Source organism: Plectropomus leopardus, chromosome 3, assembly GCF_008729295.1.
Source record: "Plectropomus leopardus isolate mb chromosome 3, YSFRI_Pleo_2.0, whole genome shotgun sequence".
In the NCBI taxonomy this organism is placed as follows: domain Eukaryota; kingdom Metazoa; phylum Chordata; class Actinopteri; order Perciformes; family Serranidae; genus Plectropomus; species Plectropomus leopardus.
In genome coordinates, this window is record NC_056465.1 from 22,382,882 (window position 1) to 22,408,046 (window position 25,165).

The window sequence follows — 25,165 nt, forward strand, 5'->3', positions numbered from 1 at the left end:
TGAGACATTCCTACTTTTAACGTCTGAGTGATAAAAGATTCTGCTCTGCTGTACCAGCCCCAAGGTTTACAAATGGCAGAAAGACACTGAACCCAGCCCACGCCAATGCTATTGAGCGGCAGCGTAAGTAACACAGTGATACAGACATCTTCCTGATGAGCACACATGTGATAGAAACACAAGCCTCTACATGTTTGACTTTGCTGCCAAGCCCTTGGCAATGAGCCGTTTACTATACCTCTGCAGTAACAAACACAGACACTCGGTCAACACACGCATCCTATTTACTGAGGCTGTTCTGCAGGGCCACGGGACTGCAGGTGTCTGCGTCATTCCACAGGTAGCCTACATCATCTTTCCCCAGTACACCAGCTGCGTATAGAGACAACACATGCTGCTGAGGGACTCATTAGAAATCACTCTGCTGCCACAGCACACCGTAGCTCAACCTCTTCTTCTGTCCTTGTTCTGTCAGGGATCTAAATTAGTCAGATTCGGAAGCCAAAAATAAAAAGAGGAACACAGTAGCCTAATACTGAACTCACGCAAACAGGCTTAGACAAAATCTACATCTTTTCTTTGAACACTTACGGACAATAATGAAGCATTTTTACTCGGAGTCAACAGATTATCAGCCTGGCCAATTATTGGGACTGATATTTGGCAGTTTGCCGATTGTCTGTATTGGTACTTTATTTCAGATAAAATTAATCAATTAAATAGTGTAAAGAACGTGTCAGCATGGGAGATTTTTTAGTTTGTAAAACCTCAGGGAGCTATTTTTATTTAGTCGTTTTTATTTAAATTTTCACTTGATTTTATGAGAAAAAAAGTAGCTGGGAACTTGCTGTATATGATGTTGAATGTTTTAGTTTTTATTAAACATTTGCTGAAGGAATTTAAACAACATTTTGTGGTGAAGTTTGTTATATTAGAAATTTTAAATATTGACAGAAAGAGTTTCATTTTTATTGCAAATGCTCAACAGTTCCAAATATCGGTTATCTGTCCCATTAACTACAAAAATTGGTACTGGCCCTGAAAAACCAATGTCAGTCGACCCCTAATTTTTACTCCTATATTTAGTGTTTTAATAATCATTTGACATAATTAGCCAGCCTTGAACATCTACATGTTTTAGCACATATGCATCAAAAAGTAAGCTGAATCAGACTAAAATGCCAAAGTGGTTGTTAAATTCTGCAGCCACTGCTGTGGGTCTAATTCCCCACACTAGTAATGATTCATCAACAGCTGTGAGAAACAAAATAGTTTCCAAGTAATTCTAGAAACACCTGACACATCTGACCCTGAAAAATACACAAGATAAGATAGACACTCAACAGAGGTGTTGAGAGACCAACTGCAACCTTTACAAAGTTGCTTTTACTATCTACAACATGAAAACAGCCCCCGCAGTCTCTGATGTCATCAGCTAAAAATAAAATGCTCCTATGTACATAGCTAACCACATGACTAGCACATCGATGTATAAATACGCCAATGCAAAGTCAATACCAGTCTTCACCCACCACTTCATTATTGTAGCATTTAAAAAACATTTTACATTTTAAAAACGACCTTGCTGGCTGTGGTTATGGTGTCACAGCAGAGAGCAGCTTGCTTGAAAAGCAATGTATTAGGAAACAACAGTTCCTCTAATGTGGTTCAGGCTGAGGATCCAAAAAAACTGCAGAAGTACATTTATTAAAAACACAGACAGACAATCATACTGCCTCTGCAGACCAAAACAACAGCTCTCTACTCCAACACTCCAGGCTTAGCTACAATAATGTAGCTTATAGTGCTATCTGTGAGGAAATTAATATCTAATATCACACAGTGTAAGATGTAGTGGTTGAAAATAAATGTAATAAAGCTGAATATGAAAGCCGAGTCTGAGGAAACCCTTGAATCTCTCCTCTGAGAGACACTGGCACAGCTATGATTGAGGCAATTATCTTTTCATCCGCAGTTTCACACAATTGCATCCGCCAGGATGTGTAGACCAATTACCACTCAAGGCTGAGCTGGAGATGTAATTGGTCGTCCTTCCCCCACCCCCTTCTCAACCTCAACCACTGTCAGCTCTGCAGCGGGGCTTACACAGTACCAACCATTAGCAGGGGGCCATATGGCCCTTTTCTTTCAAAGATGGCAGAGAGCCGTCTAAGTGTTTAGAGGCACTTTAGGGAGGTATGGGACAAAATTGGCTGTAATGCAACATCATTTGTGGGGTTTTGTATTTACAATATCTTGAGGATATTGAGACAAGTCTTTGAAGTGAAAGTTAACACTGCAGGTCCAGTTAAGATAAAATGCCATTCTTTACACTTGGACGGTATTATAAAAAAAATTATCTGTATTCAGTTACATCTCATCCTTTTTACATTCCTGTTAGTAAATTCAGTTGAAATTATCGGACAAGAAGCATTTTAATAAATGGAGATTTGACTCTTAAGCTTTCTCTGAGGGATTGGGATGTTAATTAGATTTTGAATATGACAGATGGGGACGCTGACTGCATTGAATATGCTGATGCTTGATCAAAAGCAGAGTGTCGTTGGCAGGCCCAACATCATCAGTGGGCTTACAGATGCTGCACACACACCCACCACACTTCCACACGCCTCCTGTGTCACGCTACCCATTACAACTGATATTTTTACATACAATGTTCCAACAGAATGATTCTACAATGCTCATAGAGGTAATACTTCAGGCTCTATTAGCTACATTACAGTTTTTAAATAAATAATGGACACGCAAGGTCAAATATGTTGTATAAATCAAATATAATAAATTCTAAAATATAATATAAAATATAATACATTCTGTTTGATGTCACTTCCAGAGTTGGATCTTAAAGACTCACGATGCCTGGTAGTGTTCATTTTTTTAGTGCGATGTCTTTTTAATGAGATGTCACTTGCATTTATATTCCACGCTGAGGCTTTGTAGTTCAATGATGAAGAAGTGTAGTGTGCAAAACGTCTGATGAAAATTGGTCCCTCACTGTTTTGTTTATCTGTGTCATTATTTCTCCATTTGTGGTAAGCAAATGTTTTTCAGTGTTCTTATTGAGTGTTATCAGAAGACATAATAAATTAAAACAAAATAATTTACATATAAAACAGATTTTACAGCAGTCACTTGTTTAGAAAGCCACACGCAAACTAAACTGCAAATAAAATTAAGTAAAGACAGTTAATTCCATCAGCTACAGGTTGATGCCCCACCTACTTGTTTTGCAGGGTCACACAGTACATTTGTTGTCCTACATCCTATAACCCTCCAGCACAGGCGAATATTTAGGCTCCAAGTTTCCACTCTTTAGTCTGCTTATTTCTGGCCATTCCTGGAGGCCTGAGTCACAACATGTGGCTTCAGGCTTCTTAAGCACAGAAGGATGTGTATACATTATTTTACAATGGGGAAATTGCTTGCTCGTTAGGCCACTGGAGAAACATGAACGAAAATCAGAGTAAATCAGAGAAATGGAAAAAGGGAAACAAGGAGGAGGAGGAGGAACTTCCAAGTGAAGTGCATATGTGCGTAATTTTAATGTTCTCATGTATGATAACTTTTTTCCACCACCCAGACGTTAGTCTTGTAGAGAGCTTGGTCCTGCAGCTTAGGTGGAAGAGTTAGTTAAGATTTGGCCAACATGTTACTGTATGGAGGAAACAGCTGCAAAATGATTACTTCAGTCTGATAATTTTACATGTGACACTGAACACATTTGCTATGTCAAAATTAATCAATAGTGCAAAATAACCTGCGTTAAATATTGCAACCACATGTAACCAGTACTGTTGAGCTCTACATGACACAAGTTTCACAAGATCACGGAAAAAACAGTGGTGGGCAGTGTTAATGCTAGTGTGTAAGTCAGGTAAGACAGGGTACAAGATTGCTTCTGATAGTGTGACTTTGTTTTCTGTATTTATGTATTTTCTTTGTTTTGTATGTCTGTGTGTGTGTGTGTGTGTGTGTGTGTGTGTGTGTGTGTTTATTCAGACTGATCTGTTCTTGTTTTGTCTTAATTCTTGTTAACGGTGTGTATGGTCAATACTGGGGCAGAAACTGGGAAGTCATGTTTAAAATTAGTTGGGTGGGTAGGGTTTTCACTTCTCCCAACTCCTTTTTGGATATGAAATGCATGTGTGGTTTACTGAATGTGTCCAATGGGCTTTCTGGTGTTGTTTTTCTTATTTATGTTCTCTGATTTTTTATTTGGCATGTTCAAAATAAAGATCTAAACCATAACACCAAATTAATAGTTGACAACTAATCGATTAATCGCTCTGACTCAAATTTAAATAGATAAAAAAAAATAAAAATAAAAAGATCCGTTGCTGTTTTATAATACTTCACAAAACACTGGCAATCATAGCTGTTCTGCACTGTAGCCATAAATTGTGCACACCATGGAGGGCACATAATAACAGTGATAATACACTAGTAATTTGGATAAATTGTAGTTGCCCCTTCTAGACAGTTCTAGCTGGGTTTATGTCAAGGACCAAACAGTCTGCAAAAAAGTGTATGAAACTTTTTTTTTTTAGCTTTTTTGATTCCAATGAAACAACAAGCCACTGATATGTAGGTTAGTCACGTTGTGAACCAGGCCTGGGCACATTGCACTGCAACAAGTCAGCCTACATTCTCAGCTCATTCACACACTAACTACATGCAACTATGCCTCTGTAAGCACTGACCAGACAGGCGACGAGCTGTTACCAACAGCTATCACTGAAGTCAGCCGGGACGGTTGTGAAAGTTAGCTAGCTGGCCATTTTGTCTTAAAATGGGACATTAGAAACTCCTTTCAATACAGAGCGGTTACAACGATTAAGAGGAGCAGATATTCACTGAGCCACTTCACAATAACTCCCTCCAGCAGCTCTCTGTCAGCGAAATGAACAGTAACCATAAACACTTTAACAATAAACCAAAAATATTTCCACAAATACATCACTTTTCCATATAAACCACTGCTTAGAAGAACAAGCTGGTACAAATCCAAGTGCACAGGCAATAAATGTCGAACATACGTTACCTTTAGCGGCTGTTTTTCTCATTGTCCTGGCGTAATCCTCGATTGCATTCCCCGCGATTCAGACAACAAATAAATGAAAAAATAGCTTTTCAGTTTGTGGCTCTCCTTTGATGAAACCTACACTGGCTTGTATCACCGAGGCTAACAGCGGTGGAGTCCCAGACAGACAAAGCTCAGAGTCAGTTTGACGGTTTGAAAACCGTTTTGGAAAGAAACTGAACCGAGAAAAAAAACCTCGTCTTGTACGTTTACATTAAACAAAGAAGAGCAGTCTCTGAGATAAAATAGGCTGATGAGTACTCTCTTTCCTGACAGACTGAGTGGTTTCAGACCCGGCTAACCAGCTAGCCTGTCGCTACTTCCTTTCTCTTTGCCTAAATAACAGAAGCAGTCTGGGCGGTGAAAAAAAAGTTGAGGAAAAAGGCAGAAGCCAGATTCCGTACAATGAAGGCACCCTGTTGCTCCGGGGCACCTCTTACACAGCAGCGCCCTCTGCAGGATCACAGCGGCGGTACTACAAGTGACACACGCTCTGACAGTGAGGCTATTTCCTGTCCGGGAAGCAGCAACATTTGTGTCCCCATGAATTGAATTGAATTAATTGAATTGAATTGAATTGAATTGAATTGAATTGAATTGAATTGAATGGAATGGAATGGAATGGAATGCATTGGAATTGAATTGAATTGAATTGAATTGAATTGAATTGAATTGAATGGAATGGAATGGAATGGAATGGAATGGAATGGAATTGAACTGAACTGAACTGAACTGAACTGAACTGAATTGAATTGAATTGAATTGAATGGAATGGAATGGAATGGAATGGAATGGAATGCAATTGGAATGAATTGAATTGAATTGAATGAATGGAATGGAATGGAATGGAACTGAACTGAACTGAACTGAATTGAATTGAATTGAATTGAATTGAATTGAATTGAATTGAATTGAATTGAAAATTGAATGAATGAATGAATGGAATGGAATGGAATGGAATGGAATGGAATGGAATGAACTGAACTGAACTGAACTGAACTGAACTGAACTGAACTGAACTGAATTGAATTGAATTGAATTGAATTGAATTGAATTGAATTGAATTGAACTGAACTGAACTGAACTGAATTATTATTATTATTTATTATTATTATTATTATTATTATTATGTCCAGCTGTCGTTTTTATCATTTTACAGAATTCAAAACATCTTGCCAAAAAACTACAGTTAAAAATTTAGCTAGAAGACTAACACTGGCACATATAACAGAAATGTTAATTAATATGTGTTATAAAAATAAAAAAAATAAAAAGAAGGAAATGGAATAATAATGAGAATAATAATGCTTTGACAAACAATGCAAAACAGAGGCAAGAAAACACAGAGGCAAAATAACTAAACTAACCAGACAACGAAGGTAGAAGGTAAATTAAGGTAGAAGTAAACAAGAGACTGGAGACAGAAACGTGTTTAAAAATAATAATATCAAAATAAAGGCAATAAACAAAGATTATTACTATAAATTATTATTATTATTAATAATATATATATAATAATTTTCTTAACACATTAACCAGAAGAAGGCCTGGTAGAGGAACAGCTCTGTGTCAGCCTTGTCCTGATGCTGGCTCTCCTCCCTCTCTTTATCTACTGCTTTTGCGAGATGAAGAGAGGGAGGACTGGCCTGGCTTGACTGGCCACTCCAGTCTGGCTGGCTGCTCAACATATGCTGTTGATGGATATTTTCTCGCAGTCTGCTGCATTCAGTCCAAACCCCAAACAACTTCTCCAGATGTTGTTGTTGCTTCTCTATCATGCTGATTTCTGATTTGTAAGATTGGAGAACCATGACTGATCATATATTTTTATTATGTTATATTAAAATCAGCAACAAACACTCAGTTTTATTCATTTACGCATAGACTATTCCTCACTGGCTTTTGCAACCCTGCATCCCTGTGCATTTTCACAGTGAATGCGTTCAAAGTCTCACAGGTGTGCAAGTTACCCATGCCATAGACACTAACACACCCCCATACCATCACAGATACTGGCTTTTGAACTTTGCACTGATACCAGTCTGGATGGTCCTTTTCCTCTTTGGCCCGGGGGACACGACGTCCATGACTTCCAAAGACAATTTGAAATGTGGACTCGTCAGACCACAGAACACTTTTCCAGCAAGTAAGTGAGATTCTTGCCACATATCCTTTAAAAACATTGAGTCATGTTACTTTTACTATTACAAAGTAGTGGGTGGCACGTGTGTTGAAAGTCTTTCCCGTATGTAGGTTTGAGCAATGGGATCTGATGTGTTGTAGTGAAAACAGTGTGATATCCTTGGAAATCACGGTGATCTGAGGCGCACAGTAGCTCACCTGGCAGGGCGTCCCATTTAAAAAGATTATGTCTTTGCTGCAGCAGCTACAGGCTTGATTCGATCCTGCAGCCCTCTGCTGCATGTCATCTACTCTCTCTCCCCTTTTCAAATTGAAGATGTTCTGTCAAATAAAGGCAAAAAGGGAAAAAATAATTTGAAAAATAAATAAATAAATAAAAACATGACTATCATAATGCACCAGGAAAATTGTGTGAAATTTTTAAATATCAGTTTGAGTAAAACATATTTCGTGAAATAGAGAGAAGATACTTTTTGGACCATTTGGACTTCAGACTGTGAAATTTTAGAAATGTAGGCAACTGCGAAATTCTCACAGTTGCTTTGTCTCTTCTCAAGGTGATAGAACAGGAGTGACAGCAATCTCGCTGTTGCATATCGTGTATTTGTGTGTGTGTGTGTGTGTGTTGTGTGTGTGTGTGTATGTTGTGCTTTGGGTGTGGTGTGAATATCGTCTTTGGCTGGCTTACTTCCCCATCAAAATGTGCTGCAAATTCTGTTTTCAGCGACATCTTCTCAGTCACTCAGCATCACCACCAGCAGCTGGAGTAAGTACTCTTCACTGCACAGCATTCACATCACACTACAGCAATCAAAATTAAGTGAAATTATTTAAACCAACATACAACAGGATAAAGTTATAATATAATGTAAAACATATCTTAATTTTTACACAAATGGGATCTGATGTGTTGTAGTGAAAACAGTGTGATATCCTTGGAAATCACGGTGATCTGAGGCGCACAGTAGCTCACCTGGCAGGGCGTCCCACATTTCCATGTGATTGAGAGTTCCTGTTTTTCTCTTGTAACCTATTTTCTGAGAATTATTGATAAATAGTTATAGAGAGAAGATGATTTTTGGACCATATGGACTTCAGACTGAAATTTTAGAATTGTAAGCAACTGCGAAGTTCTCACAACTGCCTTGTTTCTTCTCAAGGTGATAGAACAGACATGACAGCAGTCTCACTGTGGCATATTGTGTGCGTGTGTGTGTGTGTGTATGTGTGTGTGTGTGCATATCTTCTTTGGCTGGCTTACTTCCCCATCAAAATGTGCTGCAACAATTTCTTCTCTGTCACTCAGCATTACAGCTAGGTGGAGTGCTGTGGTAAAATATATCTTGATTTTTAAACACATTTCAGATTTTCCAACTCACTGTTAGGGTACAACATCAATTATTGCAATCTGAGCAATAGGATCTGATATTTTGTAGTGAAATTTGTTTGATGTCCTTGGAAAAATTGGTGATCTGGGGCACCCACTAGCTCACCTGGAAAAACAGATGCCCCATTTACAAAGGCTATGTCTTTGCTGCAGCGGCCGCAGGTTGAAATAAAGGCAAAAAGCCCCCCAAAAATAATCTTTAAAAAAACAAAAAAAAAAAAAAAAAACACGACTATTGTCTTGCACCAGGAACATTGTGTAAAATTCTTAAATATCAGTTTGAGTGGAAGAGAAGTGACAGCAATCTCGCTGTTGCATATTGTTTGTGTTTGTGTGTGTGTGTGTGTGTGTGTGTGTGTGTGTGTGTGTGTATGTGTGGTGTTTGGGGTGTGGTGTGGATTCTGTCTTTGGTTGGCTAACTTCCCCAACTGTGCTGCAGAAATCTGTAGTCAGTGGCATCTTCTCAGTCATTCAGCATCACCACCAGCAGCAGAGTAAGTACTTTTCACTGCACGGCATTCACATCATGCTACAGTGATAAAAATTACCTTAAATGATTTTAATCAGCATAAAACAGGATCAAATTATGATGCAATGTCAAATATATATTAATTTTCAAACACATTTCAGATTTTTTTTTTACTTAATTCTTGGGGTACAGCATAAATGACTTGATGTGGATGTTATAGGTTAATTGCTCAGAGTTTATTTAAAACGATATGAACCTTTGGAAAAGAAACGTTGTATTTATGTAGTCATTTTGATTGATTTATTTTGATAGATGTCCCTAAGGAGAGTTTGAAAAGAACAAAGACAAAAATAAGTTTTTGCCATTTAGCAGTCATTTGTTATAATAGTGTAATAATTCAGAGCAGCACCACTTTCTGGGAATTTTACAAAAAATTTTACTGATGTCGACAAACAGTGTTTGAAGGGGAAAAAACTGACAATTTTTGCCATACAAGAGATTTGTGCTGTTTTGACAAAATGGTTAACCCTTTTCATTTTTGTGTTAAGAGTTTTGAGAAATTGAACTGTAGTTTCAGGAAATGCATTTGAACAATTGAAAAACATGTAAATGCCTTTGCAGATGTCTACTCATCATGTGTTACTACAGCCACAGTATTGTGGCTCATAAGGGAGGCGGTTAAATAACGGCTTTTAAAATGACCGAAGCATGGCAATGAGGAAGTACATAGTGCAGTTGTAAGACCACACAGATGCCATATTGAGATGTCTTCTTCTTTGTCTTCTCAGGTGTGTGTGCAGGCAGAGCACAGTGATGAAAGCACTAATTCCAACGCAGCTTTACAAACTCGGTTGCACCTGTTCCCACCCACAGCCTCGACATCCACCAGCCCAACTGTTGCCATGAGTGCCCTGTTCTCCTCGAGCCCTGATTTGAACCACTTACCCAGTTGCCCCAGCAACAATCCCATACCACACGACACCATCACAGCGATGGATATCAGCCATGTGATCCTGCGGCATTACAACCACACCGGTGCCCGGCACCATAGAGCGCACCAGTGCAGTCGCAGAGAGTCTTTAAAGGAGCCTTTACATTTTTAAAAATGCTAACAAGCGTTTACCTGTAGGCCTACTTTAGATACTTTTTCTAAACTCTTAACACAGCAGAACACCTACATCACACAATCAACCAAACAGTTAGTTTTCAGTTTGTTCATTAAATACTAACCAATACAAAAAAACCCAACCTTTTTCTACACGCGCTAACTCTACCAAAACACTAGCACGATTTTTATTCCAACACTCAAACATTTTGTCATTCAAAATGAGAACATTGGATGGCATCACAACACAACACAAACTTTTAATCAACCTGTAATCGCTGGGATCTTAATGCTCTGCTGGGGGGCAGTGGATTTCTTCTATGTCTCTCTGCTGTTCAGCATCTTCGTCACCCCTTTTCCAAAACAGTGGCGTGGTTTGGCTTTAATCGGCTCATCAGCTCATCAGGTCAGCTTTGCAGGGTTTTGCATTTCCATGGGAACAGGGCTACCCGCTTGAAGGTGTGTCCTGTCTGATGACGGCTGGTTGTGGGTTGATGATGTTTAAAAGCAGTGTCCTCTTCAGCACTGTTTATTATTGCACTGTGCTATGGCTGCTGGTAGCATCATCATCATCATGGATTTTTGGGCTGTTGCAATGCTTTTGCTTGACATCTTAAAAACTGGAGACGGGATGACAAAATGGATCAACGTTAGAAAAGAGGAGGAAGACCAAGGAGCTACCATTTGACAATGGAGGAGAATGGCAACAAAAAGAGGAAGAAAAAACATTGTACTAGTCTCTTCTACAAGAACTCATTGTTCAGATGGTATGTAAACAAATTTCTTATGTCATCATCTTCAGGACATTATATTTGTAATTATTTTTGCGTTATCTGTGCATATCATATCCAGTGCATACACTGGATAGATTGGGCTGTATAATCTGTATCCACGTGTTGCCAAAGTGACTCTGATGGCTAACATTAGCTAACATAAGTCTTCTGGCATGGATAGCATTTGCTACTAGATATATGCAAATAAACTTAAATCTTTTTTTCCTTTGGTTTCAGAGAGCCTTCACTTGTCACCAAAAAGCATTACTTATCTGGAGCAGACTATGATCAACTGAATGGTGGGAGACTGTTGTGGCACATTCACAGTGGACAAGTGGCAGAGCAACTTCTGAATGTCCAAAGAAACTTTTGAGCTCTTCTGCCACAAAGTTGAACCAGGGAGTGTGTGAAGAGACTCCACTCTTCATGTGTGTTTGCCTGTGCCTGAGCGAGTGGCGACAGCTTTGTGGAAGCTGGCAACGACATCAGAGTACGCGGTGGATGGCAAGGTACTGCTCTGAGATGTGCCAGCTGGATATCAGTGCTCATAATGCCAGAATCCTAAGGTAGTCACATATCTGGCAGTGTGGCACATATGGGCACTTTTCATCACATCTTGCTGGTGTTATCCACAATTCTTTTGTAATGATGCTGGAGTTAAATTTTCTTTCGGCCTTGCACCAACACTCAGTGGATTCCCATCTCCTTAAGCTTGCTGGCAATGTCTCGAAAGACCATCTCATTTCTGGTTACACCAGCCAGGTCATCCTGCACGTCTTCTGACTCCAAAAGGCAGGGCTTGTGTTTCTGCCTCTGACCAGTTGCTTGCCATACTCTTGTCTCTCTTCTTCAGATGCAGTTGAAACAGACAAAGTATCTGCTATGCATAGCATTAGCAGAAGAGGCTATTTAAACATGGCTCTGGAAGGTCACTAAAAGCTGACAGTGAATCATGACTACGGTCCATCTCTGGCCATATCTGATAATTGGAAAAATGATCGTCGTGGCATGGTTTGACTCGGCGCAGCCAAAAGTGATCATGGAAAAGGGCACCTGGCTGTCTTCAACTCATTCCTGAGCCCTATCATCTAAATCTTGGGCAGCAGTGAGATGAGGAAGGCTATCGCTGAGCTGCTGTGCTGCTGCTGTGTGAAAGCTGGCCTCTGTCACCCAAAGAAGTCCAGCACCTCGGGGAGCAGGAGGGACAGTCTGAGGAACAGTTATAACAAAATCAATGTGTATGTGTGAAGCTTCCCCATAACCACCTTTATTCTTCTGAGTTTTGGTTTGAATGTTCAATGATTTGCCTGCAGCTACTTGCACTGATGATAAAAAACCCAAACTATCAGACACTTGTTAATATCTTATTTTTTCGTTACCTGACATTCCTTTTATTGCACTGCACTTTGACTTTGACACCCAGTAAAATAAAGAAATGTTTAATTTTTTTTTACTTATCCAAAAATATGTTGTAAATGTTTTTTAAAGATGAAAAATATTTTTGAAATGTTATTTTCTACATATAAAAAAAAGAAAAAGGTTTTATTACTATTAACATTTATAGATATGAAGACGGATTATGTACCAACCAACATAGAAATGTGATGAAATATGAAAAATATGATTTGCATGTGTTGTCTGGAATTATATATTTTGCATATTATATATGTTGTGAAACACAGATGTTATAATGAACATATAAATAAAGATAATTTTGCTTTATTCATGAGTGCTTGCTGTTTACAGTTAGTGCATTACCTCTTTTTTCCTTTGGAGGGAGACACATCATATATAATGATTTTCCCAGCCTTAAAATACATGTCTGAAACTGCAACACAAATACTTCATACTTTTCTTAAATTAGCATATTTACATGTATCTACATATCCCACCACATTAAAACGTTTTTTAAATTAACAAGTTAAGATTTCTCAAGCTTACAATGTTAAATGCAAAACCATCAGTAAAAAAAATACAAAGTGGTGAAAATGGGATTTAAAGTTCAATGCGCAAAGAATTACAAAATACATCTTTTTCTAATTTATGTTGCATGGCATTTTGTTAATTCAGTTCTTTAAAGGCAAGAAGAATTTTGTCACATTTCATGATGTCAGTGAGCTCTGAAGCATCTTTCAGAGACCTCACAGTGATGCAGCATGTTTTCGTCTCAACAGGAAAATGACTGTAGTCCTGCTTTGTGGCCACCAGATGCTGACTGCTCAACACCATGCAATCAGTATCCTCAAGTCAAGAATTGGGCAACCATATTTGTTTGAAATAACTGTAGGTTGTTTCATAAATAGCACTGCCTGACCAGATGGTCTCACCATAGCAAAATGCTCTATATTGTAACCAGTAACTTCTCAACCAGAGTTTGAGATAGGATTTTTTTTCCTTTAGTCTTTTTGGGTTTAGTACCATCATCAAACCGTTTCACCAACTAATTCTCTATAATGGCAATGTTTTACACACCCAATTTTAACTGTCCCATTACCCGTGTACCACAGAGTTTTGATATTGCTGTTGTTTAACAACAACACACAGTGGAAGCTGATGTAAAAAAAAACACACACACACACAACAGGAAGGGAGTTGGTTTCCTTTAAATGTCTTAAGCGCCACTACTCAATATTTTCTTTATATAAAAGTGGTGGTGTGTTATATTTAAGTTCTGGTGGCGCAGTGGATGTGTAAGTAAGCAGTTGTTTACCTGTATTTAAGCCATGGCAACCTCATGATGCCTCATAGCAAGAGGGACCCAGGTTTGAACCCGGGTTGGGTTTGGACCCTGGGTGGGGGGGACCCTCTTTGCAGAGTTTGCATGTTCTCCCCATGTCAGCGTGGGTTTTCTCCGGGTTCTCCAGCTTCCTCCTACAGTCCAAAGACATGCATGTCAGGTTAGCTGGTGACTCTAAATTAGCCACTGGTGTGAATGTGAAAGTGAATGGTTATCTATCTTTATGTGTCAACCCTGTGATAGTCTGGTGACCCATCCAGGGTGTACCCGCCTCTTGCCCAGTGACAGCTGGAATAGACTCCAGTGGCCCCATGACCCTAAAGAGGACAAGTAGTTACAGCCAATGAATGAATGAATATCATGGAGAGCCAACAGTCTGCAGGCTTGTCACTCCAGCTGCTTCCCTCAGCATTAGCTCTCCCCTTCAACTTATTTGAAAGGGCTGGTGGAAGTGTTGGTTACATTGGACACCTGGCTTGATATCAGATAAAGTTTTCGACGTGTGTTGTGTTTCCGTCAGAATCAGACAACAAACACTCAGTGGAGTGGGTGGATTTAAAGGTGGATACAGGCCATTGAGAGACTGCTGACTGTTGGCTTTCTGTGAAACATGTTTTTCCCCCCAAATAAATAAATGCAGCTTTAAATGCCTGAAAAACCTTCAATTTCACAGAACAGAAACATGCTGCACTGCATGGCCTGAAACTGTAAAAGGGAAACTCTGCATATTTTACACATCCAAAAGGTTAACAGGTCTTTGGATGTACGATGACGTGTGCGAAAAAGTTGTATTGTGGCTCCAGGGGAAGCTGCTAATGTTGCAGTTTGAGTGCCAAACAGTGGGCAGTCAAGTTGCACTGAGGGTAATGTAGGTGGCAGGTTTGACAAGCTAAATAAAATACAATATATTTTGCTGCTTCTGCTGCATCTTTTTTCATTTTTTTTACTGTCCATTATGAGTCTAACAATATTACAGAAGTGCAGACGTAGATCAGTGGAGTACTCTTCGCAATACTGCATATCTGATCAAACCCTAATCAGCAAAGTAGGAGCAGTTGTTTCAATCACTCACCAAAGGTTGGGTTAATATTTTCACTGATATGACTGTTTGATGTTGTTGGTTAGAGGTGTGTAAAAAAGCACAAAATGAGTCAACGTTCAAACCCACAAACAGCAGTTCCGGGTAAATGTTCACACAGCACACAGTAAGGAAGTGACTAAACATAAAGTTTCTGCAATACTCACTAAATGCTGACAAAGGAAAACTCTGACCATGACCATGACCATTCCAACAAACATGTTCATGACTCGTACATGATGACTCTCTATGAAATTAGAAAGACCTTGAGAGATTTATCACACATTTTTTTGATAGCTTCATACACATTTTTCCATAAGTTTGTAATGCTACAGACGTATATATGTTCCGACAATTCATAGTATCCCAACGTTCAAAGAAGGAGAAGTCAGAAATACATAAAGATAAAGAGCTGTTAAGAACCAGTTTCCAATAACTTAAAGTTTAGCAACAGCCACAACACTGCTGAGACAACTAGTATTGTTTAACCTCGTGAGTTTGTGTGTGTCATTAAGTGAAAATGTGGTCCTGGTGATGCCAAGTATAGCTGAGACTACCACGGATGCCATTTTAAGTATTTTGTCAGGTATCTCTCTGTCAACAAGATAGTGGTCAAACCATGCAGGACTTAGTCATGACACATACCAGGTTTGGAGTTAAAGGCCCAGATACACCAAATGGATATCCAGCAAGTTCCTACGATGAAAGCTTACTGCTAAGGCACCTCGGCCAAAAAGTTGCAAATAAACACACCACAAAGACTGCAATCAATGACCAAGCAGCACGTACATTCTGCGCCTGCGTGAAAGAAAATAACTCTTCATACCAGTATACGGCATTAGTCTTTAATTGTCATGTAAAAATGGAAACCATAAGACTGTCATGACGCTAGTTAAGCCAATTAGTACCTTAACGATGCAATCCAATGTTGTAAAAGTTTAAGTTTGTTTGGATCTCACTTCCTCTTGACTTAAACATGCAAAAGCAAAAAATATGCAGACAAAGGCCAGTGAGGGCTAATGGTGCAAGTCCCACCACAGCGAGTAAGGCGACTGATCATCACCAAGATGAACTTGAACATCCATCGCCATGCTTACTCAGTGAAAACGCAGTCATCTCGCAATTGTGTTTTATCAACATTTCAAAAATACTGCTTAATTTTTGTGCAAATCTGTAATGGAAACCTGTCTTGTAAGTGTGACAGACTGGCCACCAGTCTGCATGCCGTCTTAGTGCATTCAGCCCCCCTGCAACTCTAATCAGGAGACACAAATATAAAGAGTAGTGCAGTGAACATCACTAGGCAAACATTAAAATCCTGTGACTGACTTGAGGGCACAAGCTTGTTTACAGCCACTGTAGTAGAAGTCTACACAGCCAGCTCCACCTATCAGTTAAAACACACACACACACACACACACATACGTGGTTAAGACTACGCACTTTGTGGTAACAGTTGTGTTTGAAGTTATATTTTCAGAGTAAGGGCGTATCCAGCAGTCGTGTGGGTGTTGTTAACACCTCTGGTTGCAGTTTGTTGTGACACGAATTCTGTTTTTCTTTATTCCCCAGTTAATTTACAATAACAGGCTCGCTTCATTATATTTAGATAGAGGGGCGTCTTTCCTTTATCACAGTGCTTACTATGTTGTTTATTGATGCATGTTGGGATTTTTTTACCTCTCAGGACTAAAAAGAAGAAGTTGTATTAAAATTATCTATTTTGAGGTTTCAGGGGGAAGGCCCATGTGTGATATACCAACTGTTACACTTGACCCACAATGTAGGTCAAATCTCTCACAGAAGTATTATTTTGTTTCTGTCTTTATTTGTGCTTGTTTTCATGCTTCTGCAGAGAGAAAACTTGCAAGCTGGAAAACTACTGAGTGAAACCACTGAAACATGTTTGTGATGGACAGAGATGGAAAATGACAGATAAAACCCACATGCAATTTTCATATTACTAAAATAATAACATTTTTTATGAGCATGAAAAACTACATTTTCTTAGAGAAACATTTGGGGCACTGGCATGATTATAGTTGTATTTTCTCAAAGGTTTCTTTTGACCTTTTTTCAGACCGCACTAGTCTGCTTTTGAAGCATTTGATAAATGGAAATTATAGTGCTGTGATACAATTAGAGCCTACTTTGCTGAAAGCTTGAAATATATAATCATAAGTCTTTGAAAACTCCACACTGAAGGGCAAATGTATTCTGGTTTTGCTCATATTTGAAAAGTGGTTTCTTGATTTCTGGGTCTGGCATCAGTTTTGGGTGCTTGCAAGATGTCTCGTATACTGGTTCTCAGTATATTATGTGTTTATGGTTGACTTGAAAGTGGTCATGGTCTCAGTGCCACTGCCTGTCTTATTGCATGTGGTTACGGTCTGCTGGTGCATGGTTGGAGGTTTGCTGAAGTCGAGTGCGCCATGCGTGGTGACAAAAGAGCATGGAGCGAATATGTGACTGTGGCCTCTAAACCAACAGCTGTGTGATGAGACGTATGAAACTCTTTATATCCAGGGAGGGGCACATTTCCATCTGATCTGAGAGTTCCTGTTTTTCTCTTCTAACCTACTTTCTGAAAATTATTGACAGCAAATCCCTTTCAACCTATATTCAATTGAATACATTACAAAGACAAGATATTTAATGTTCAAACTGATAAACTTTTTGTTATTTTGCAAATATTCACTCATTTTGAATTTGATGCCTGCAACACCAAAAAAAAACACCATTCTTGCTTGATGTGCAAGTTGCTCAACAGTCCGGGGTCTCCGTTGTCATATTTTGCGCTTCATAATGCAGCATACATTTTCAGTGGGAGACAGGTCTAGACTGTAGGTAGGCCAGTCTAGTACCTGCACTCTTTTACTATGAAGCCACGTTGTTGTAACATGCAGAACGTGGTTGGCATTGTCTTGCTGAAATAAACAGGAACGTCCCAGGAAAAGACATTGCTTGGATGGCAGCATATGTTGCTCCAAAACCTGTATGTACCTTTCAGCATTAATGGTGCCTTCACAGGTGTGCAAGTTACCCATGCCATAGACACTAACACACCCCCATACCATCACAGATACTGGCTTTTGAACTTTGCACTGATACCAGTCTGGATGGTCCTTTTCCTCTTTGGCCCGGGGGACACGACGTCCATGACTTCCAAAGACAATTTGAAATGTGGACTCGTCAGACCACAGAACACTTTTCCAGCAAGTAAGTGAGATTCTTGCCACATATCCTTTAAAAACATTGAGTCATGTTACTTTTACTATTACAAAGTAGTGGGTGGCACGTGTGTTGGTATGTAGGTTTGAGCAATGGGATCTGATGTGTTGTAGTGAAAACAGTGTGATATCCTTGGAAATCACGGTGATCTGAGGCGCACAGTAGCTCACCTGGCAGGCGTCCCATTTAAAAAGATTATGTCTTTGCTGCAGCAGCTACAGGCTTGATTCGATCCTGCGGCCCTCTGCTGCATGTCATCTACTCTCTCTCCCCTTTTCAAATTGAAGATGTTCTGTCAAATAAAGGCAAAAAGGGAAAAAATAATTTGAAAAATAAATAAATAAATAAAAACATGACTATCATAATGCACCAGGAAAATTGTGTGAAATTTTTAAATATCAGTTTGAGTAAAACATATTTCGTGAAATAGAGAGAAGATACTTTTTGGACCATTTGGACTTCAGACTGTGAAATTTTAGAAATGTAGGCAACTGCGAAATTCTCACAGTTGCTTTGTCTCTTCTCAAGGTGATAGAACAGGAGTGACAGCAATCTCGCTGTTGCATATCGTGTATTTGTGTGTGTGTGTGTGTGTGTTGTGTGTGTGTGTGTATGTTGTGCTTTGGGTGTGGTGTGAATATCGTCTTTGGCTGGCTTACTTCCCCATCAAAATGTGCTGCAAATTCTGTTTTCAGCGACATCTTCTCAGTCACTCAGCATCACCACCAGCAGCTGGAGTAAGTACTCTTCACTGCACAGCATTCACATCACACTACAGCAATCAAAATTAAGTGAAATTATTTAAACCAACATACAACAGGATAAAGTTATAATATAATGTAAAACATATCTTAATTTTTACACAAATTTTTGATTTTCCAACTCGCTTTTAGGGTACACCATGAATTATTTTATGTGTATAGTTTTACTGCTCTGATTTTATGAACCTTGGGGGGGGGTATTTCTGTAGTCATATTGATTAATTTATTTTGACTGATGTCACTTGTTAAAAGACAACAAAATTTAAAAAAAAAAAGTTTTTTCTATTAAGCAGTTTTTTGTTATAATAGTGCATTAATTATAGTTGAACTTGGGTTTGGGCATTTTACAAATATTTTGATTGATGTCACTGAACAGGTTCTGAAGGGGAAAAACTGATGATTTTTGCCACTTTGATGCTCAATTAACGATCATTATAGTGGAGTATTTCATAGCTGCATTGCTGCACTGATTTTTTTAAAGCATTTTCCAGCATTCTTGTAAGAAAACAATGTGCGTTTTTCCTTCACGTGGATATTTAAATGCCTTTGCAGCTGCTTACTCATCCTGTGTTAACCACAACTAGGTGGAGTGCTGTGGCACATGAGAGAAACATTTAAACGAGGCCTTTAAAATTGATTGAAGCACCGTAATGAGGAAGCACACAGTGCAGTCATAAGAGCAAGGGGAATTGTGTCTTATTTTATTTTTATTATTATTTATTCTATTAATGTAGAAGCCATACTGACATTTCTTTTGTCTTCCCAGGTGTGTGTGTGCAGGCAGAGCTCCGGAGGTTAGAGTGTGATGATAGCCTGATTGATATCAGGAGTTTCACACTAATTCCAACGCAGCTCGTACCAGCTCGGTTCTGCCTGTTCCCACCCACAACCGTGACTTCCACCAGCCCAGCTGTTTCTAAAATGAACGTCCTCTCCTACCTCACCTCCTCCTCCTCGTGCCCCCACTTGTACCACTTACCCACTTACCCCAGCAACGACACCATATCAAACGACACCACCACAACCACAGAGATCAGCCATGTGATCCTGCTGCATTACAACTACACCGGCCGCCTGCAAAACAGGACAATCTCAAACACCCAGACCAACATCAGTACCCCCACAGCCATCTTCCTCTTCATCAGTATTTTGATCATCGTGGAGAATCTCCTGGTGCTGGTGGCCGTCATTTCCCGCATCCGCTACAGTCCGCGCTGGGTCTACATCTGCATTGCCAACATCACACTCAGTGACCTCCTCACAGGTGTTGCCTACGTGGTCAACATCTTCATGTCTGGCAGTCAGACGTTCCGCCTCAGCCCTGCTCAGTGGCTCCTCAGGGAAGGGGTGCTTTTTGTGGCTCTGGCGGCATCCATATTCAGCTTGTTGCTGATTGCTGTTGAGCGTTACAGCACTATGATGAAGCCACTGTCCCAGAAGTCAGCCAGGAAGACCTACAGGATCTATGTCTCGGTGGCATTCTGCTGGATTTTGGCACTGGTGATTGGCTTACTCCCCTTGCTGGGCTGGAACTGTTTGTGCAGCCTCGACAAATGCTCCACCCTCCTCCCTCTCTACTCCAAGACCTACATCCTTTTCACTCTCATCATCTTCTTCCTCATCCTCTTGGCTATTGCTGCACTTTATGGTGCCATCTACTGCCACGTACACAGGAGTGCACAGCTGGGCCTCCAGCACAGTCGCAAGCGCTCTTTAGGTCTGCTTAAAACTGTGGTTTTCATAGTTAGCTTCTTTATGGTCTGCTGGGGGCCCCTGTTTGTGCTGTTACTGGTTGATTTCTTCTGTGTCCCTCGCCAGTGTGCACTGCAGTCCAAAGCTGACATTTGCATCATCCTGGCAGTTCTCAACTCGGGCCTGAACCCCATCATCTACGTCCTGGGCAGCAGTGATATGAGAAAGGCTGTCTCCGAGCTACTGTGCTGCTGCTGCATGAAGGCTGGCCTCTGTCACCCAGACAGGTTTACATCAAGGGACTCCAGCAGTACTTCAGGGAGCAGGAGGGACAGTCTGAGGAACAGTTTTAACAAAATCAGGAATCTGAGTGTGGCCTCCCCGCCATCCACTCCTAGCAAGCCTCGCAGGGCACCTAAAAAATATAGGTTGAGCTCAACCACCAGCTGCTTGTCAGTTTCAAGCAGTTAAACCACAATGTGATCCCCTCCTAACAAACAAGACCTGTGTGCACTGATACACATCTAACCGTTTCCTGAGTTTTGGTTCGAATGTTCAGTGTTTTGGCTGCAGCTACTTGCACTGGTGATAAAAAAAAATTAAAAACTGTCAGAAAACCTGTTGAAAATGTGAAGTAAGTTTACAGCGATAAGCATTTTTTTTTTGCATACCAGACATTTCTTTGTTTGCACTGTACTTTGACCACAGAATGAAAAATGTGTTTTTGAATGTCATTTTTTACATATCCAAACATATATATATTTTTAAAATGTTTTGGGGTTTTTTGTTTGGTTTTTTTTTTACAAAAAAATATGTTTTAAATAATCTTTCTAGATGAAGGCAGATTATGTACCAGCAGTTAACATTGAAATGTATAATATGCATGAATTTCCTTGTACTATAATATTTTGTTAAAACCAGATGTCTCAATTTCTGATGAAAATAAATAAAGTTTATTTTGGTGTATGCATAAGTGGAAGCTTTTTTCCAGTTAATATACTACCTCTGCTCTCCTCTGGAGGGAGACACACCATCGAAGCCTCCAGAGGCTCCTGCAGATGGATAAGATGATTCAACACGCTTTAGATTTTCCCAATTTCAGAATATACATCACAGTAACCTCAACACAAATGCTTCTCTAAATTCCCCTTATCTACATGTTACGTATACCCCCCACATCAAAATGACAAATCTCTGCCAAAGATAAGATCTTTATTTAATCATCATGCTTCGCGCAACACACGAAACTGTACATGAGAGAGAACACGTTTTACTTTAAGCTCGTCGTCTTTGTTAAATCTGACATCCTCCTCAAAATGCCTTTTTTTTGCAACTTGCTCTCCGCTCCCTGCTTCTCTGACAGGATGACTGATGGAAGTTCAGTGCAGAGGAGGTGAGGGCTGGGACTGCAGCCCCAAGGGCACACACAGCCAGGCTAATTGATAAATGCATTATGACTGCCTGGCAGGGTGGATAGATAAGGTTTAGAAGATAGTATTCACCCGTACATTACACAGACTACTGTACTGCAACCCTGCTGCTGTTTACGGAAACCACTGGGTTTGTCTTGTCTATATGTGAAGTCTACCATTCTGCAGAAGCAGAGTATGCAAAGTGTGCTATCTGGCAGTTTCACTACACATTTCATGAATCAGTCGTTACAAGAGATCACAGCCACAAGGTCACTTGCTGTGAGTCAATACTGCACTGTTCTCACTTTCAGTGGTTCTGTGTTTGCTTTACTTCCTAAAGTATCTATTTTCACACTTGAGCCCAGCTCTAACATCATTTCTCAAAGAAATAACCTTTCACTTTTCTCTATAACATTTAACATTCATGTGCAAGAAGGCAAATTTGCAAAGGCATTATTCATTAATCTTTTGTTCAAAATCTCAGCTAATTTGTTTTGGTGCAGGACAGTGCAGTTTGGTCGGATTTACATCAGCAAACAACCCACCAACTGTCATCAGGCACTGATTCAAATGTTGCTGAATGCTGATTGGTGCTCTGGAGTGCATGACGTCACCTTTTATCGACTACTATGAGCCCTAACCACTTCACACCAGTGAGAGAAGCTCACAAATACAGAGAAACATACATCTCTCATGTAAAAATAGTGTGATAAAACAGACGACATAGCATGTTCATGTAGCACCAAACCATTCAGAGTAAGCAGCAGTTTGGAACTAATCAACCTCTCTTTAACCCCGAACGACCCAGGTCAATTGAAAACTGGTTTTGAGAAGCATGTTTTGTCCAATCACTCTGTTTCTTCTTTCTTAAAGGATCAGTGTTTAGGATTTAGTGGCATTTAGTGGTGAGGAATGCAGACTGCAACCAGCTGAAACATCTCCCATGTGCCAAGCATGTACCTCTTGATTTGGATTTTTTCAGTGTTCACTGTTCAGGAGGTTTTTACCGAAGGCTGAACTATCCACGGAGGTCTTTTACAAACAAACAAGTCAAGTGATGAAAAGCAGTAAAAACATTTTACGTTACAAATAATTGATTTTCCTACAGAGGAGCTGCATACTGCAGTGGCGAAAAATGCAAAAACAAAATGAATGGCCCTATCTAGAGCCAGTGTTTTCTTTATCCATTCTGGACTATGGTAAATATATATAACAGTGCAACACGGTGGACGTTGTAGACGAGGACCTGCCCCTTATATAAACGTCTCATTCTACGGTAATGAAAAAATACAGAATCAGGTGATTATATGCTGAAAAAAAACATACTACTATTAATTCCATTTTTGATAATATATTCCCCTAAATCTAACACACTGGACTTTAAGTGGTCATTAAAATCCTACATTTTATTAAGTGTAATGCTTAAGCCAATTCAGCGACCATCAAAATAATAATGCGTCTGTGGACATCCTGGATATGATGCATTAAAACACATTATTGCAAAAAACAGATCAAACTGCTGATAAGGATTTGCGTGGTGGCTGTGAGTGTGTGTGAGTCATGTTCACAAGCATGCTGACATTAAAAGAGATTAAGCAGGAAGGCAAGGTGGTGAAAACATCCTCAATCCTTTCTTCCCCCAGTCAGAATTTGTATAATATTGTTGTAAATGCCTTAAAGTGTCCCTTTAGCCCCATACCCTCTCCAGGACGTGTAATCTCTCATGGATGTTTTTTTTTAAAGCTCAAACATCATAGTGGGATTTTCTGTCTACTGTCTAATGAGTACTTATTTTCTGCTGTTCTCACCTAATGTAACTTTCAGTGCTGTTGCTTTTGACAGGATAAAAGGATTAAACGGCTTAACATCTTATTAAACAACATACGCCATGAGTTTTACCAACGTGCTCTCAAAACCTAATGGAAGCTGTGTGCCATCATGATAAAAGAATAATCAGCCTCTTCATCTTTGTTAACATAAATATAGACAGAAAACCATGACGTCACGTTTAAAAAAAAGAAAAAAACAGATGGGACTTTAGCCCTATAATATACTCTATATCTTTGCACGCAGAGAACAATAAAAATCCATTTGTTCTGCAGTTACTGAAAATATTGAGTGAAAAAAAAAATGCAAGTCATCTTAACTTTGAAAGCATTCCACTTTCTTATCAATAATGATTTTGCGATGTTCCACTGGCAGCCTGTCACGCAGGCATTCCTGTTCGTGACGCGTGTGAGCTGCACGGACTCGTCAGTGACGAGTGAAGGAAGGAAATGAGGCGTAGAGGTGAGAAAGGAAGAACTTTGCTTTTCTACTTCTTACCTGAAACAGCCGCCCACGCAGCAGCTGAGATGATTGTGCAGTAACAGCGGGACAGCACACACTCAAATATGCAGACACATATTTAGAATTCAGTTAGGGCACACTACGGTGAAGCTACTTGAAACTGACGCCTTTAAATGCATACTGGTTTGCAAATGTTCATGCATAAAATAAAGGCCCACACATGCACACACTCGCAGGCAAACATGCCCGTAAACACACACGCACTCTAAATCCGGTCTCTGCAGCCGTTTATGAGGTTTCTTATGAAGTAAGGATTTCTGAGGCCGACTCTCCTCAAAATCTTTTCCTGTTTTTTGTGGCCGGGGAAGCAAACAAGTCATTGCTGGTTGTGTGTGTGTGTGTGTGAGTTCCCCTCTCATGAATTCCTGCATCTTTACGGTTAAGAGTAGGGGATAAGCCTCTCTCATCCTCGGCCCTGGCACAGCTCCAGGTCCGGTGCCTGATGAAAAAGCAACAGCAAATTCCAGGCTTTATTAGCTCGAGCCTCAGAGACATTTGTTGTATCATATTTGACATGTCAGGGGCTGATCACCAATCCACGCTGCTCCCTCTTTCTCTCTCCCTCTCCCCTTACAACAACAAGGCCTTTTCTCTGCTCTAAATGAGGTACGATGGGTTAATGATGGTTGCGTGCAGACTTGGCTATGCCCTCAGTAATTACCTCGCTGGCTCTGCCTCCAGGTGTTCAGCAGACAGCTAATGATGTACTGTCTAAGCAGAGGGGAAGGCGGCGGGTGAGCACAGAGAAGCTACACGGGGGGAGAGCGTGATACGCTGCCATCAGCACTGCAACAACTCTGTGGTGGCACACGTGCGGCACAAAAACTGAGTGTAACATCACAGCTTGAACAAGAGACAATCTTAAAATCTCTCTGGATGACAAAGGGAAATGACACTTTTTAGATCCTAGATCAAATGTTTGGTATTT

At 39.9% G+C, this 25,165-nt stretch overlaps 2 protein-coding genes and 1 long non-coding RNA gene across 3 annotated transcripts in view; 2 read left to right on the top strand and 1 right to left on the bottom strand.

Moving 5' to 3' along the window:
* The window catches only part of LOC121966685 (unconventional myosin-IXb), a 66,995-nt gene extending 61,574 nt beyond the window's left edge, over positions 1-5,421 (bottom strand). Inside the window, exon 1 of the mRNA XM_042516752.1 lies at positions 5,063-5,421. The gene's annotated coding sequence lies outside the window, so the exon portion shown is untranslated. The remainder of the gene's footprint in view (positions 1-5,062) is intronic.
* Positions 5,422-9,088: 3,667 nt separating this feature from the next.
* On the top strand, positions 9,089-12,394 carry LOC121941262. The gene is made up of 3 exons (XR_006105735.1): positions 9,089-9,124; positions 9,888-10,971; positions 11,215-12,394. It is a non-coding gene; the product is annotated as an uncharacterized LOC121941262 (long non-coding RNA).
* Positions 12,395-18,687: 6,293 nt separating this feature from the next.
* On the top strand, positions 18,688-21,197 carry s1pr4 (sphingosine-1-phosphate receptor 4). The gene is made up of 2 exons (XM_042484017.1): positions 18,688-18,760; positions 19,551-21,197. Exon 2 carries the CDS (start codon positions 19,706-19,708, stop codon positions 20,945-20,947), a length of 1,242 nt encoding a protein of 413 aa, XP_042339951.1. The 5' UTR covers positions 18,688-18,760; positions 19,551-19,705; the 3' UTR covers positions 20,948-21,197.
* Positions 21,198-25,165: the final 3,968 nt, after the last annotated feature.

Coding starts and splice junctions, on each gene's coding strand:
- s1pr4 (XM_042484017.1), top strand. CDS start 19,706: ATGAACGTCCTCTCCTACCTCACCTCCTCCTCCTCGTGCCCCCACTTG.